The sequence below is a fragment of the Centruroides sculpturatus genome, unplaced genomic scaffold (genome assembly GCF_000671375.1).
Source record: "Centruroides sculpturatus isolate CEXI.00-Female unplaced genomic scaffold, Cexi_2.0 scaffold30, whole genome shotgun sequence".
In the NCBI taxonomy this organism is placed as follows: Eukaryota; Metazoa; Arthropoda; class Arachnida; order Scorpiones; family Buthidae; genus Centruroides; species Centruroides sculpturatus.
The window spans coordinates 31,944-46,817 of record NW_019384755.1 but is presented as its reverse complement, the minus strand read 5'-3'; the positions used below and the strand labels follow the sequence as shown (position 1 = coordinate 46,817).

General features: G+C 44.9%; 2 protein-coding genes across 4 annotated transcripts; both read right to left on the bottom strand.

Moving 5' to 3' along the window:
• Positions 1 to 4,299: 4,299 nt before the first annotated feature.
• On the bottom strand, positions 4,300 to 9,275 carry LOC111628697 (glycogenin-1-like). 3 transcript variants are annotated; one of them, XM_023372531.1, is made up of 8 exons: positions 9,137 to 9,275; positions 8,429 to 8,561; positions 8,190 to 8,364; positions 7,963 to 8,125; positions 7,814 to 7,896; positions 4,986 to 5,029; positions 4,744 to 4,924; positions 4,300 to 4,676 (listed from the first exon to the last, which is right to left on the bottom strand). In XM_023372531.1, exons 1-8 carry the CDS (start codon positions 9,144 to 9,146, stop codon positions 4,494 to 4,496), a joined length of 972 nt encoding a protein of 323 aa, XP_023228299.1. In that variant the 5' UTR covers positions 9,147 to 9,275; the 3' UTR covers positions 4,300 to 4,493. The 3 variants fall into 3 exon arrangements, with proteins under 3 accessions (XP_023228299.1, XP_023228298.1, XP_023228297.1); XM_023372530.1 differs by having other exon boundaries at positions 4,986 to 5,049; positions 7,834 to 7,896; XM_023372529.1 differs by lacking the exons at positions 7,814 to 7,896; positions 7,963 to 8,125; positions 8,190 to 8,364; positions 8,429 to 8,561; positions 9,137 to 9,275 and adding exons at positions 5,179 to 5,341; positions 5,406 to 5,580; positions 5,645 to 5,777; positions 6,353 to 6,490 and having other exon boundaries at positions 4,986 to 5,112.
• Positions 9,276 to 12,091: 2,816 nt separating this feature from the next.
• LOC111628700 lies at positions 12,092 to 12,571 on the bottom strand. Its single transcript, XM_023372534.1, has one exon. The coding sequence runs from the start codon at positions 12,569 to 12,571 to the stop codon at positions 12,092 to 12,094; it is 480 nt and encodes a 159-aa protein (XP_023228302.1).
• Between the last annotated feature and the right edge of the window lie 2,303 nt (positions 12,572 to 14,874).

The following is a 14,874-nucleotide window of genomic DNA, read 5'->3' as shown; positions in this document are numbered from 1 at the left end:
TTTTTTATTATTTTTATATTTTTCAATATATTTATTTTGTTTGTACAAAATAAAAAAATAATTTTTAACGATACAATAGTCTTTGCTAGGCTTAACATCGACGAAAATTCAACGCGAAGCGACACGCAACGGAGAAAAATTTCGACATCGGATATGTTAAACTATTTTTTCGTACGTTAATCAGTTATCCGAAATATCAGTTATCCGGACAACCCCAGTCCCCAATTGATTCGGAAAATCGATGCTCTACTGTATATTCCAAAGCTAAGAGACGTTCTATCTTTATTAGAACTCTATTTATTGCATTTCTTTTTTCTCAGCTAAATTTTCGGTAATGTTTATATTATTTATATTACTGTATCTTCTCGATTACAAGGCACATGTTTTTCATACTTTTGTTTTGCACAGTGTATTAAGAAGAAGAGTTGTAAAACTTCTTCAATATAAAATGGGTTTAAAAATTCTTTTGTTGGAAGAAGGGGTCGTAGATAAAAAGTTTGAGATTCTGACACAGTGGAATTAATTAATATTTCTACGGATACGGGCCGCAGATGTAACACATCGAGACATGACGGTCCAGGTAAGAACTAAAAGACTTTAAACTTTTAACCCTTTATTTTTAAAAATGTCAAAATGGAAGCCTTTATACGATCACGACCGTAAATACAAAATGAATCGGAGAAAAAACATTCAGAAAGCGCCAAATAATAGTGAGGATGATTTCTGTAAACTCTGTTCTTCCACAGTGAAAGGAGAACTATACAATTTTGCTCAACACGAACCTTCTTCTAAGCACAAATTTAACATTACTGGGTTAAATAATAGTGTTCTAGCGTTTTTTTTTTATGACTAACAAAAGTAAGATTCCGAAGAAAATACAGTAGAACCTCGAAAACTCGACCTAATGTGGACCGAAGGGTGGCCGAGTTTGTGAAAATGCCGAGTTATCGGGAATGGGGTTAAAAAAAAATAAGTACGAGTATTTCCTCAGAAAATACTGTGCTGTACTTGTACAGTATTTACTTGTACAGAATATAACAGAGAATAAACTGCCCAAATACCCTTAAACAAAGGAAAAGTACGTCCTTTATGAAGGCATAGAGCCACTACATGAAAATGAAAATTAATGAATACACTGTGTACAGTAATTTACCTGATAAGACAGACCTCAGAAAAATACTTTATGAGAGCTTTTATACTTTTATAAAGCTGTCTATAATGAAAATTAATTAACTAAGGATTTTTTCGCCCTGCCAAGGTGTGGACCAGTTATCCGGAGTGCTAAGTTATCGAGGGACGAGTTTTCGAGGTTCTACTGTATCAAAAAAGCTAAAATTAAATTGGCAGTAGTGGTTACTTGTCATTGTTCAATAATGCTCATTTATCATTTAAGTGAGGTTATAAAAGATCATGGTCGAGGTAATGTTTTTAGAAACAAAATTGCATCGAACTAAACTTTCGCAGATAATAAAAAATTGGTATATTTAGCATTTACAAGAAGATTTGAGAAGTGATGTAAAAGAAAAGAATCTTGCAAAGAGTTGGTTCCGGGAGATTCTCGGCGATATCAAAAGTCTGTCGTCTATTCTTTAGTCTGTTTTAATTAATTTGTATAAATTGCAAATAATAAATACTGTACATTGAGAATAATGCGTTTACTTTGATTTCGAAATTTTTATTACTCGAACTCTTACGTAGAAGGTGTCGGATCGGCTATCAAATTAATTGACACAAACGTGCACTATGGTAATAAAATAAAAATTAAACTATAGCTCGACAACAATGCTTAACAATGGACACGGTTTTGAATTCGTTCGGCTTTCCACACCCAGCACGGATATAGATCGTTCTCGGAAATCTGCCAACGAAATTCGGGGATTTGTGGTCTTACAATAAATTTCATTCTTTTGCATACCGACGTGAAATCTCTCTGTCGAAACTTTAAACGTTCGGTAATTTTAACATTGTTTTTGTATTGATCCGCAGATCTGCGCCCGATAATAGTCACAATATCCACAAACCTGGACTTCGTGAAGCACGCCGACACGTACAAAAATTAATTTTGTCAAGATAAACCTACGGGCTCGAATAATTCATACCCTTAACGGATTTTAAACACAATAAACTCAAAATGAGTCTATTAGAGAAGCCAAGATAATTTAATTTTGTTGCGAATCTAAATGCAATCTCAAAAAAATCTAAACGACAAGTTGCGTAACTTTCCCGGCAACAGCATTCGAAATTACATTTGGCGCAATCCTTTACGATATTTTTACTTTTTAATTAAAAATATAAAATGTTTTATAATTATAAAATGGCAAAAAGCTTAACTCCGAGGGTAGGGATGGGTTTTTGTACCTTCGGACGCGCCCCTGCGTCGTCCGTTTTCCCTTAGAATTAGCCGCGCGGCGCTTCTCTTCCGATTAACGCGTGCGGCGCAACCCGTCGTCTATCTTTTCTTTTATAATTTGTAACCGCTTTAACTCTTTCGTCGAGAGTTATTCTCGGAATAACGTATTTATTTGGCCGGGTGGTCGATGGCCAAATCGGAGACGGCCCGCGCGTGTGGTGAAGATGAAGAAGACCGAAATTCTATTCTCTAAATGTACGCGAAATTACAAATAAAAGTACGAAAATATACATGGTAATTGTAAAAGTTGTAAAATTTCTGAAATACGTAAACTGTTTTGCCCGGGACGTTTTTAAAAGTAATTTCCGTCATTCTATGGGGTAGTTGCCATTGCCATAATTCCTCCCTCGGGCGATTTTAAGACTTTTTTATGGAAATGAATTGAGTACGCAACTCGTCCCCCCCGGAGAATGTGTTTGTCGTATCGTTCGTAACTTAAATGTACCGAATTCGGCATTTGCCAGTTAGTTATTCCTCATTCAAATATAACAATACCACATTTCGTTTATATCCCTAATTAATATGCAAGGTTTTAGTTATACTTGATACATTCCCTGCAAACTTCTTGAATTCTTCTTCTTTCTCACCTTCTACGATTTTTTGTTTTGTTTTCTTTGGCAGGTTTTCGTTTTATCAGTCTCGCACTATTTTGTTTATTACTTAACGCTGTCTTCCGGTAATAGTCTACGTCGTCGGGACACCAAAAACGTTGGCTAATTTTCGAACGATTAACGCTTCCCGGTCGCCAATTTTCTGACGTTCGTTCGTCCTCGCCCAATTCGCCACACCGCAGCAATCCTTTCGGGCGACCGACGTACCGAAGGACGAACGGTTTAACGTAGTTACGTAGTTACGTTACGTAGCTACGAACTACGTAACTACGTTACGTAGTTCGTAGCTACGTAACGTAACTACGAACTATGTTATGTAGTTACGTAGTTATGTAGTTATGTAGCGAACTACGTAACTACGTTACGTAGTTCGCTACATAACTACGAAAAAAACGGTAACTACGTTACGTAGTTCGCTACGTAACGTAGTTACCGTTTTTTTCGTAGTTAGTTAGTTACCGTTTTTACGTAGTTACCGTAATTTACCGTTGTTACCGTAGTTAGTTAGTTACCGTTGTTACCGTAGTTAGTTAGTTACCGTTTTTACGTAGTTACCGTAATTTTCCATCGGCCGGTTTAAACGGCCGATGGAAAATTACGCTTCGGCTGCGTAGGCTAAACGTTCCCGACGGGAGTAGGGCCGAAGACTCGACACCCGGGCCCACCGGCAGAGAATTAAAGGCGAAAACGTTGCGGACGGGGAAGTAATCGTCGAGTAAACGGTTCGTATTTCCACCGGTTTCCGCACTTCCGGTGGAGGAAAGATACCGACGAGCTTCCGGGCAAATTCGTAGTCGTAACGCAATGGTAAGTCATCAATCGAGACGAAGCCTGACAAATCTTCGGCCTATTGTGGAGAGTATGAACGAAAACAATTCGACTCCGGCCCGTTAAAAGAGTCGTGTCGAGCCGAAAATGCCTTCGAATGGTTTACCTGTACCGAGAGATAAAAATACGCAGAAAACGGACAACCCGCGATTGTCTTTTGATGTTCGTAACCATTGTTTTAAAGACAGACGTTCGGTACCGGTGGGGTATGACACGCTTCCGGTATTCGTCGTCACCGTCGAGCTTCCGCTTTGTAGGTTTAATTTAGTTTTGTTTACGGACGATGCGGAAATCTCCACGCTCCGCCTTTACGGTAGGAAAACTTATACTTTCGATTCCGATACAGGTCCAACAAATTAAAAATTGTTTTGGCAATAATTAAGTTGGAGTGTAAAGTCGATTTCGGGGAGGTGGTGTTTTGTGCGAAGAAAGCAGAAGAAGCAGAGAAAGGACGAGGTCGACAATCATAATTTAATATCCTCGTTAAGTTACTTCTCAAAACACTGTTAATGGCGGCTACACATTGTTACCGTAAAAAAAGAAGAAAAGATCCTTTTTGGAAACTGGAAAAAGCGCGTGAAAAACCGGACGTTGGGTTCGGTTCGATCGTTGCCTAAAACTTATCTCGGGGCGGTTTCGGATCTTCACACTCCGTCGATGGCGGCGTCCAGTTTGCGCTCGATGTTACTGAAGGCGTCGCTGCCCAAATAGTCTATCTGACCCCTCTCCCAAGCGTGTCTCCTGGCCTGAGACGACGCGGCCGTCTCGGGCGTCCGACCTTCGCCTTCTTCCAAACTGACGCGAGACAGAGCGCCTGCCAAACCAGCCTGAAAATACAAGAGAGTTAGAAACGGTGGGCGGAGGACCCTTCTATCCGCTCGTCCCCCTACTCACGCAGTCGGGCTGCAAGAAAGGCTGGACCTGAGTGGCGAAGATGTTCCACCACAGACGTAGATGCTCCTCTAGGTGTCTGCAGTCTCCGAATACGTCCAGTCGGCCCGTTCCGGGGTGGTAACGGTGCATCCAGGGTTTGACGGGGCCCAGGAAATGAATTATCTTGACGTCGCTGCCGAATCTGCAAAAAGAGAGAAGAGTTAAGAGCCGGGTAGGAGAGAAGGAACGTCGCATCTACTTACTGTTTGTAGGCGGGAAGATAGGTGTAGCTGGCATTGGAATTCATGTTATAAATGAAGGAGAGATGTCGAGAGATGTCTTTCGTTCGCCAGTCGCTAAAATAACTGTTTAAAAGTCCCTGGTCGCCTCCTACACAAAAACGAGGATTGAGAAAGGCGAAAGAAAGTAACAAACGAAAGGAAAATGATGGTTTACCGTCGAAGCTGCCGTGCTCTCTGGCGTGGTTTAACAGAGCTCGAAAGGTCTCTTCGGAGGGTCGGAAGACGAAGACCCCGGAATTGAAGCAGTCGGGCCAACCAACGTCGGCCACCGCGGACAGTTCCTCGCGATCAAACAACTCGTCGCAGTTTTGCACTACCTGAAAAGAGACTTTCTTAAAGTTTGGTCGCGGGGAGGAAGAAGACGGCCAAAAATTCACTCACCAAGGTGTCGGCGTCGAGGAAGACTGCTTTGGAGTAGTGCGTCAGACCCCAGCAATGGATCTTGGTCAGCGTCACGCCCAATTCGGGACGGGCCATCAGAGCCAGACGAGCTTCATCTTTGCTGTCCAGTACGTTTACTTCTCGCACTTCGTCGAAAACCGAACTTAGCTGAGATCTATCGAAGGAGGGACGTAAAGATGGGAAAAGAAAGACGGAGAAGCGCGCGGAAGGAAACTTACCTCATGTGAGGAGTGACGTTGGGAGAGACCAGAACCACCAGTTTTCTGTTGGTGAAGCGTTTTAGAGAATGGGCCAGAACCAGAGCGCCCAGGCCGTAGGTGTCGTCGGTGGCCAGTGTCACGTACGCTTGATCTGGAATACGGCGGACGACCACGTTAGAAAGTCGGGCGGGCGCGCGGCGCCGAGCGAAAGAGACGCGCCGTCCGCGTCACCGTAGACCGATGGGATGAGCGGGCGGCGGCGATAGTCGAGGACGGGCGGACGGAAGTAAACGGCGATGAGTCGAAAGGGTTTTCTTCCGGATTATCGGGTTCCGGCAGCGGCTGCAACGGCGCCGGGGGAGGAAACGGCGCGGAGGGAGACGAAGAGAGAAAATAAAGGAAGCGCTCTTCTATTTTAGCCGACCCAGTTGAGAGTTTGCCCGGTCGTCGCCAGAAATATCCCGGCCGTACCGCTACCGACGCCCTTTCGTCGTCGACCCACGTTCGTCCGCATCTTTTCGAGTTTCGATTCCCCCGACGGCGCGCGGCCGGCCGAGGACCGGGTCGAAGGTCGCGGTCGGTCCGACTGGAAGCGCGGAGTCCGCGGCTACGACCGAGACCAATCGTCGAGTCGAGAAGCGCAAGCGAGGAGCGACGACCGTCGGAGGAGGCCGAAAGAAGAGAATCCCGAGCTGAGACGGTCGTCGGGACGAACGAGCTACTCACCCTCCGCCATTCCGAAACTCCCGGCAAACGGAGGAAGCGCGCGCCTCCCCCTGCCTTTAAACGTCGGCCGAGTCCCGTCTGCGGCGCGCCGACTCGGCGACGTCACCCGCCCTCGTTTGCCTATCGACGACGACGACGACGACGACTCCCGAAAGAGACGGCGCCCGGACGAAATTCCACGGACGAAACTCTTTTTTCATAATGGAATTTTTTCTTCCTCCGTCGTTCTGTTTTTTTTTTTTGTCCGTCCATTTCGGAAGCGACTTTTCTAAATTGGACCTTTCGCGCCGCGGGTGGCGCTTTCGTCGCTCCGATTCGGGCGTCGTCCGCTTATCGCCGCCGATACGTTCGACGTTCGTTATCGGTCGGCGGTCGGAGGGGTCGAAGGTCGAGCGTTTTTATCTCCGGGCCACGCCGGCCTCCAAGGGTAAAATTAAAATCCTAGAAATAAAACCAGGCGAAAGGAAAGAAAACTTTTTAATTCGGGAGGTGTTCCGGTATGGCGTCGGTACTAACGAGAGATATTAGGGACGAATCCATGGTAAATCGTCGTATGGGTCTTTCTCTTCTCCCGTCCTTTTGGAATAAAGAAGAGACGCGAACGTTTATGGTAATACTGTAATCAATTAGGTCCGAAATAGAGGAATGGAAGGAAGTGGGGTCGGTTTATCCGACTCAACGTCGACGGCGGTGGGAGAGCGATTATTACACTTGCAAAAGGAAAGGCGGCAGATCCGAAGCGACGTCGAAACCGGAGCGACGAGAAAATTAGCGACGCTCGAACGGGCGATAAATCGCATCCGGTCGGAGTGGTAGAAAACGGGTCAAACGGAAAGAAGGTAGGAGGGTAGACGGGTAGAAAAAACACCAATTAAACCTAATCCCGTCACGGTACTTAGGTCCAGCGTAAGAAATAGTAATCGTTCGGGCTACGGGAACCGGGGATTTGGCCACCCGGACTTTTCTTTACCGGTTTATTAATTAATCCGTAGAGGGTTTCTCCGTCTAAACAAAAAGAAGGGAAGGACAACGAGAAAGATTTCCAGTTTCACCTGTCACCGTCAACTTTTCGTCGGTCTCCTCTCGTCGCTCGTCTAAACCGCGAAAGAAACGATTGCGACCGCAGAAATTCCGATTTACGTTCTTCTAGAAAAAGTCCACTATTGATGGCCCAACTTTTTATCCGGAAACAAATCGAAAAACTCTCTAGAAATCGTAGGTGGCAGATTTCTTATTTTTACCACGCGCTCCTTCGGAAAAAGCCCGGAAACTGCCGACCTTCCCTCCCGTTTTTCCGATTAAAACGACGACTTAGCTGAGCGAAGAGTAAAATTTTGATTCGGGGGAAGGCGACGGAGGCCGAAGACTGAAGACGGTGGGAACTATTAGAAGGTTTCTATGTAATGTAATGTTTGTCTCTCCGTTCTCTTCAATTTTTAGTCGATCCGCTTTGGAATTCATGTTATAAATGAAGGAGAGATGTCGAGAGATGTCTTTCGTTCGCCAGTCGCTAAAATAACTGTTTAAAAGTCCCTGGTCGCCTCCTACACAAAAACGAGGATTGAGAAAGGCGAAAAAAAGTAACAAACGAAAGGAAAATGATGGTTTACCGTCGAAGCTGCCGTGCTCTCTGGCGTGGTTTAACAGAGCTCGAAAGGTCTCTTCGGAGGGTCGGAAGACGAAGACCCCGGAATTGAAGCAGTCGGGCCAACCAACGTCGGCCACCGCGGACAGTTCCTCGCGATCAAACAACTCGTCGCAGTTTTGCACTACCTGAAAAGAGACTTTCTTAAAGTTTGGTCGCGGGGAGGAAGAAGACGGCCAAAAATTCACTCACCAAGGTGTCGGCGTCGAGGAAGACTGCTTTGGAGTAGTGCGTCAGACACCAGCAATGGATCTTGGTCAGCGTCACGCCCAATTCGGGACGGGCCATCAGAGCCAGACGAGCTTCATCTTTGCTGTCCAGTACGTTTACTTCTCGCACTTCGTCGAAAACCGAACTTAGCTGAGATCTATCGAAGGAGGGACGTAAAGATGGGAAAAGAAAGACGGAGAAGCGCGCGGAAGGAAACTTACCTCATGTGAGGAGTGACGTTGGGAGAGACCAGAACCACCAGTTTTCTGTTGGTGAAGCGTTTTAGAGAATGGGCCAGAACCAGAGCGCCCAGGCCGTAGGTGTCGTCGGTGGCCAGTGTCACGTACGCTTGATCTGGAATACGGCGGACGACCACGTTAGAAAGTCGGGTGGGCGCGCGGCGCCGAGCGAAAGAGACGCGCCGTCCGCGTCACCGTAGACCGATGGGATGAGCGGGCGGCGGCGATAGTCGAGGACGGGCGGACGGAAGTAAACGGCGATGAGTCGAAAGGGTTTTCTTCCGGATTATCGGGTTCCGGCAGCGGCTGCAACGGCGCCGGGGGAGGAAACGGCGCGGAGGGAGACGAAGAGAGAAAATAAAGGAAGCGCTCTTCTATTTTAGCCGACCCAGTTGAGAGTTTGCCCGGTCGTCGCCAGAAATATCCCGGCCGTACCGCTACCGACGCCCTTTCGTCGTCGACCCACGTTCGTCCGCATCTTTTCGAGTTTCGATTCCCCCGACGGCGCGCGGCCGGCCGAGGACCGGGTCGAAGGTCGCGGTCGGTCCGACTGGAAGCGCGGAGTCCGCGGCTACGACCGAGACCAATCGTCGAGTCGAGAAGCGCAAGCGAGGAGCGACGACCGTCGGAGGAGGCCGAAAGAAGAGAATCCCGAGCTGAGACGGTCGTCGGGACGAACGAGCTACTCACCCTCCGCCATTCCGAAACTCCCGGCAAACGGAGGAAGCGCGCGCCTCCCCCTGCCTTTAAACGTCGGCCGAGTCCCGTCTGCGGCGCGCCGACTCGGCGACGTCACCCGCCCTCGTTTGCCTATCGACGACGACGACGACGACGACTCCCGAAAGAGACGGCGCCCGGACGAAATTCCACGGACGAAACTCTTTTTTCATAATGGAATTTTTTCTTCCTCCGTCGTTCTGTTTTTTTTTTTGTCCGTCCATTTCGGAAGCGACTTTTCTAAATTGGACCTTTCGCGCCGCGGGTGGCGCTTTCGTCGCTCCGATTCGGGCGTCGTCCGCTTATCGCCGCCGATACGTTCGACGTTCGTTATCGGTCGGCGGTCGGAGGGGTCGAAGGTCGAGCGTTTTTATCTCCGGGCCACGCCGGCCTCCAAGGGTAAAATTAAAATCCTAGAAATAAAACCAGGCGAAAGGAAAGAAAACTTTTTAATTCGGGAGGTGTTCCGGTATGGCGTCGGTACTAACGAGAGATATTAGGGACGAATCCATGGTAAATCGTCGTATGGGTCTTTCTCTTCTCCCGTCCTTTTGGAATAAAGAAGAGACGCGAACGTTTATGGTAATACTGTAATCAATTAGGTCCGAAATAGAGGAATGGAAGGAAGTGGGGTCGGTTTATCCGACTCAACGTCGACGGCGGTGGGAGAGCGATTATTACACTTGCAAAAGGAAAGGCGGCAGATCCGAAGCGACGTCGAAACCGGAGCGACGAGAAAATTAGCGACGCTCGAACGGGCGATAAATCGCATCCGGTCGGAGTGGTAGAAAACGGGTCAAACGGAAAGAAGGTAGGAGGGTAGACGGGTAGAAAAAACACCAATTAAACCTAATCCCGTCACGGTACTTAGGTCCAGCGTAAGAAATAGTAATCGTTCGGGCTACGGGAACCGGGGATTTGGCCACCCGGACTTTTCTTTACCGGTTTATTAATTAATCCGTAGAGGGTTTCTCCGTCTAAACAAAAAGAAGGGAAGGACAACGAGAAAGATTTCCAGTTTCACCTGTCACCGTCAACTTTTCGTCGGTCTCCTCTCGTCGCTCGTCTAAACCGCGAAAGAAACGATTGCGACCGCAGAAATTCCGATTTACGTTCTTCTAGAAAAAGTCCACTATTGATGGCCCAACTTTTTATCCGGAAACAAATCGAAAAACTCTCTAGAAATCGTAGGTGGCAGATTTCTTATTTTTACCACGCGCTCCTTCGGAAAAAGCCCGGAAACTGCCGACCTTCCCTCCCGTTTTTCCGATTAAAACGACGACTTAGCTGAGCGAAGAGTAAAATTTTGATTCGGGGGAAGGCGACGGAGGCCGAAGACTGAAGACGGTGGGAACTATTAGAAGGTTTCTATGTAATGTAATGTTTGTCTCTCCGTTCTTCAATTTTTAGTCGATCCGCTTCAAATTATTCTGGTTGAAGTGGGACTCTGGGGAAGATATGGACTTTGGCAAAATCAGGATGCCCCGTTCTTCCCCCGATTTAATCTCCTGGACACTTGGAGATAAACCTAACGACAGTAAATTAAAATAAACAAATTTGTAATACGGTTTTTATTTTACCGTTACTTAAGGTGAATTCTGCCCCTCCGACCTCGAACACCCGCCGTCCCCGTCGTTTGGGGAAGACTTAACTAATAAAATCTTAGTTAAGTCTTCGCTCCAGATACGTCCTCGGACTTTCCTCTATCTCTCCACCCCTTAACCCCCAAAATTTAATAACGTCCCTCTTCTGGGAGTCGTTAACTTCCGCGTTTTTTGTCGAAAATGTGCGGAGTGAGTTTCGAAGCGAGTGACCGAGTCGTGCCCCCACGCACACATATACCGTACTGACACCCCTAAGTCCAGAAAAAACCCAAATTTTGTGCATTTCTCCCCATTTTCGGGTCCTCCGAGTACGAGAAATGTAAAACTGTCGGTGAGTCATTTGTTTTACCCTTGGCTATCCTTTCCCTCTGTTACATATAAAAGAAAAATGTTCTTTTTCCTGGTTGTAAAATTCGAAAAAAAAGAGTACAGTAGTCGATGGAGAAAATGTAACGAATCGAATCGACGATCTTATCCGTAAAATAAATAATTGTTAGTCCTTTTTTACCTGTTTAAGATTGGTTAAGGGAAGTAAAAATTATTGTCCGAGCGGTAATTTAAAAAGACAAATTTCTTAACGATTTCGTGTGCCTATGTCTCGGTCTGGCATAGGCTTTAACGCTGGCGCTAATTAAAAAAACGTAACTTTCTCCCTCCCTCCGTCATTTTTAATTTTGATTTTGTAAATTTTATTAAATAAATAAATAATATCCGCCAAATCGTACGCTTGCTAAGCGTGAAAACATTTTTAAGTTTCTGTCGCTCGGTTAACCGTCCCCCATTCGACTATCGTCCAGTTGTCGGGTACCCCTCGATACTCGAGTACCAATAACTTAGCATATCTATAATCTTCTTCTTTACCTTTGCTTTTTCTCGTGTTTATATGGGGTAGGCGTTTCCTTCTCTAATACGTTTTTTTCCATTTCTCCCTATGAAGGGCTTCTTCTCTCTTAAGTCCCCTCTGGTTCGAGTCTTCTACCTTATCTTTCCAACGCATCTTTGGTCTTGTTTTCCTCTTTCCTTTTACTACCAGTTTTCCGATCTTCTTTCCAACATAATTGTCGCTTCTTCGTTCTACGTGGTCAAACCACCTCAACCTATCAATACATTCTTGCATCTTTTTGTACAAGGGGCCCATCTTAAACCCCTAATAAAATCATTCCTTATTCTATCCTTCTTTCACACTCCACACATCCATCTCAACATTCTCATCTCCGTCACCTCCCTCTTTCTTTCTTGGGCTCTTCTTATTGCCCATGTCTCAGCTCCATATAACATTGAGGGTCTAACAACTGATTTATACAATTTTCCTTTCAGATTGCAGCTAACTTTCTTGTCGCATAACACACCTCTCGGCTTCCTCCAGTTCATCATCCACATTGAATTCTATGCTGCACCTCCGACTCCAATCCTCCTCCCATCTCGACAAATGTCCCAAGATATTTAAAACTCGGAACCAAAGGGAGCGGCACATTTTGGATTTTAATATTACACTCGTTCTACCATTCAGAATCATGTAAGCTGTTTTAGTTCTACCAATCTTCATGCCCCTTTCTTCCAAAACTTTCTTCCAATCTTCCCGTTTCTTCTCAGCCTTGGTTTGGAAAAGTTCACACGGCACAATATCATCCGCAAACAGCATACTCCACGGAGCCTCACACTTCACGTCGCGCACCAACAGGTCCATTATCGCGTCAAGCAAATAAGGGCTAAGGGCCGATCCCTGATGCAAATCAACATTAACGAAGAACACTTCTGTAGTGCCCACATTACTCTTAATTTGAGTCTCTGCTCCCTCGTACATTTCCTTGACGAGCCTAAAATTTTTCTGGAACATTCTTTTCCCTCAAATATCTTCATATCTCTTGCCTTGGTATCCTATCATACGTCTTTTCTAAATCTATGAACACCATAAATCTTTCTGCATTTCCCTGTGCCTTTCCATCAGCTGTTTTAGAGCAAAGATAGCATCAGTCGTACTCCTTCCCGGAAAAAAGCCATTCTGTTCCTCTTCAATCTCAGATTCCTGCCTAATCCTTCTTTCGACAATTTTCTCCCATATCTTCATAGTATGGGACAATATCTTTATACCTCTGTAATTTCCGCAATTTTGTACATCCCCTTTACCTTTAAAGATCGGTACAAGAATGCTCTTCCTCCATTCATCTGGGATCTTCTCCTGCTGTCAGAGTTTTTTCATAAAGTTCCAGAGGATATCAATTCCCACCTTACCCAAACTTCTCCAAGCCTCAACCGGAATCCGATCAGTGCCTACCGCTTTCCCCATTTCATTTTCTTAAGCACACTTTCCACTTCTTCTCTGCTAATATCTTGCACCACTCCATTTGCGTCTCCATTCTCGTATAAAGTTCCGGGGTTTTCTTCATTCAATAAATTCCTAAAATATACTTTTCGTCTTTCCTTAACTCTTTCGTAATCTTGTAATACCACTCCTTTATCATCTTTAATCAGTTTAATAGAGGTAAAATCTTTTGATGCTTTATCTCTTGCTTTAGCAAGAGATAAAGCATCTCTTGCTAAAGCAAGAGATAATTCTCCTCAACTGCCTTTCCCCACCTTTCCTTTCGAAAACTTTATAAGTCTCTTCTAAAGCCTTTGCTTTCGCAATATCCACCGCCTTTTTAGTCATTTTATTTGCCAAATGGTAAGTTTCTTTATCTTCCGGCCTTTCCATCAAATCCCACTTTTCTTTACCTCATTCTTTTGTGTAACTGCGGATTGTACTTCAGCATTCCACCAGCAAAGTTTCTTTCCTTCTGTCGATCTCATCCCTCAAGTTTTTCCCAAAACCTCTCCTCTAAGTTTCAAAATGCAATTACTATTCAGCAACTACCATGTTTGCACATCATCCAAGAACTGAATTGCTTTTGCGCATCGCTTCGGGGGGACGTCCTAACACAATTATAGTCTAGCAGACATTCCATGTAATTTTGGCATAGGTTTTACGGCCGGATGCCCTTCCTGACGATATATGGGGCATTATTAACTCTTTAAAAAAATGTTTAAGAATGATTTCTTTACTGTTATGATCCTCGGATACTGTCCTATTGCCCGGCCCTCTCCTGACAGTTATATTCGATAGTAGTAACTACGAAAATTAATAACAGAAATTAAGGAGTTAAAAAATAACTTTTATATTATTAACCATAATACAGTCAAACCGGTTTCCCAACATAATTCGTTCATAAAAGTTGTTCTAAAACCGAAATAAATTTTCTCATATAAAGCAATATAAAATGAATTAAACCGTTATAGACCTTCAAAATAAAGCCTTCTTTTTACTTTTTTAGCCGTATTTCATGCTAAAAATGCCTACAAATTTCGAGAATTTAAACTAAATAGACGTCAACACACACACACACACACATATATCCACTGAATTTTTTTCCGTTGTTTTCGACTTTTTTGTTCGAGAGGCCCATTTGTAAAAATTTAGGAGGGTAAAATTTCACAAGATTCCAATACTTTCCCTCGTTACTTATACATAACAAACGGGAAAGTAAAAGAGCTTATTCAAAATTCTAAACAATATTTATTATTTTCGCAACACACGGGTCGAGAAACGCCGTGTAGAACTTTCGTCTGTTCGAGAGATACGACATCCAAAGCCCCTATCGCCATGGGCGCGACTTGGGTGCTTTTGTTCCACGGTGGTGTCATCTCGATATTTATTCGGTTCATCTGGTAATCTTTCGGAAATCCTGGAAATTGGTGAGATGGCAATCGAATAAACCTTTTATTTTTTTGCTACCGTAGCGTCGGGTGTGTTACCACGCGTTTGTCATTTGGTAGTGTAAACTCCTACGGCAACTCGATCCGTTCGTTTTCGATCATCTTTCGTACGTCGCTATCGGTAACTCGTTACTGGAACGTCGTACCTTTTCAAAGACCACCGGCGCCTGTTTTTGTATTGGGTTGGCGCGACTTTGTCACGTCCACCCAAGAGTCGTTTCATTCTTAGGTTTACGAAACCCACTACCGTCTGTATTTTTGTTTTAACATTTGTGGCCCGATCTCCGACTGCAAAACCGTTTGCACCCGCGCCAATTTTTTTTTAATTTGTCGACTTTTTCTTCGGTTTCTGCG

What these genes read in the sequence shown, in the direction of transcription:
- LOC111628697 (XM_023372531.1), bottom strand. An exon ending in TCCTCGACGCCGACACCTTG is followed by an intron (nt 8,126 to 8,189) that starts GTGAGTGAATTT and finishes GTCTCTTTTCAG; the next exon opens with GTAGTGCAAAACTGCGACGA. An exon ending in TATCTTCCCGCCTACAAACA is followed by an intron (nt 4,925 to 4,985) that starts GTAAGTAGATGC and finishes CTCTTTTTGCAG; the next exon opens with ATTCGGCAGCGACGTCAAGA.
- LOC111628700 (XM_023372534.1), bottom strand. Translation starts at nt 12,571, where the DNA reads ATGTACGAGGGAGCAGAGACTCAAATTAAGAGTAATGTGGGCACTACA.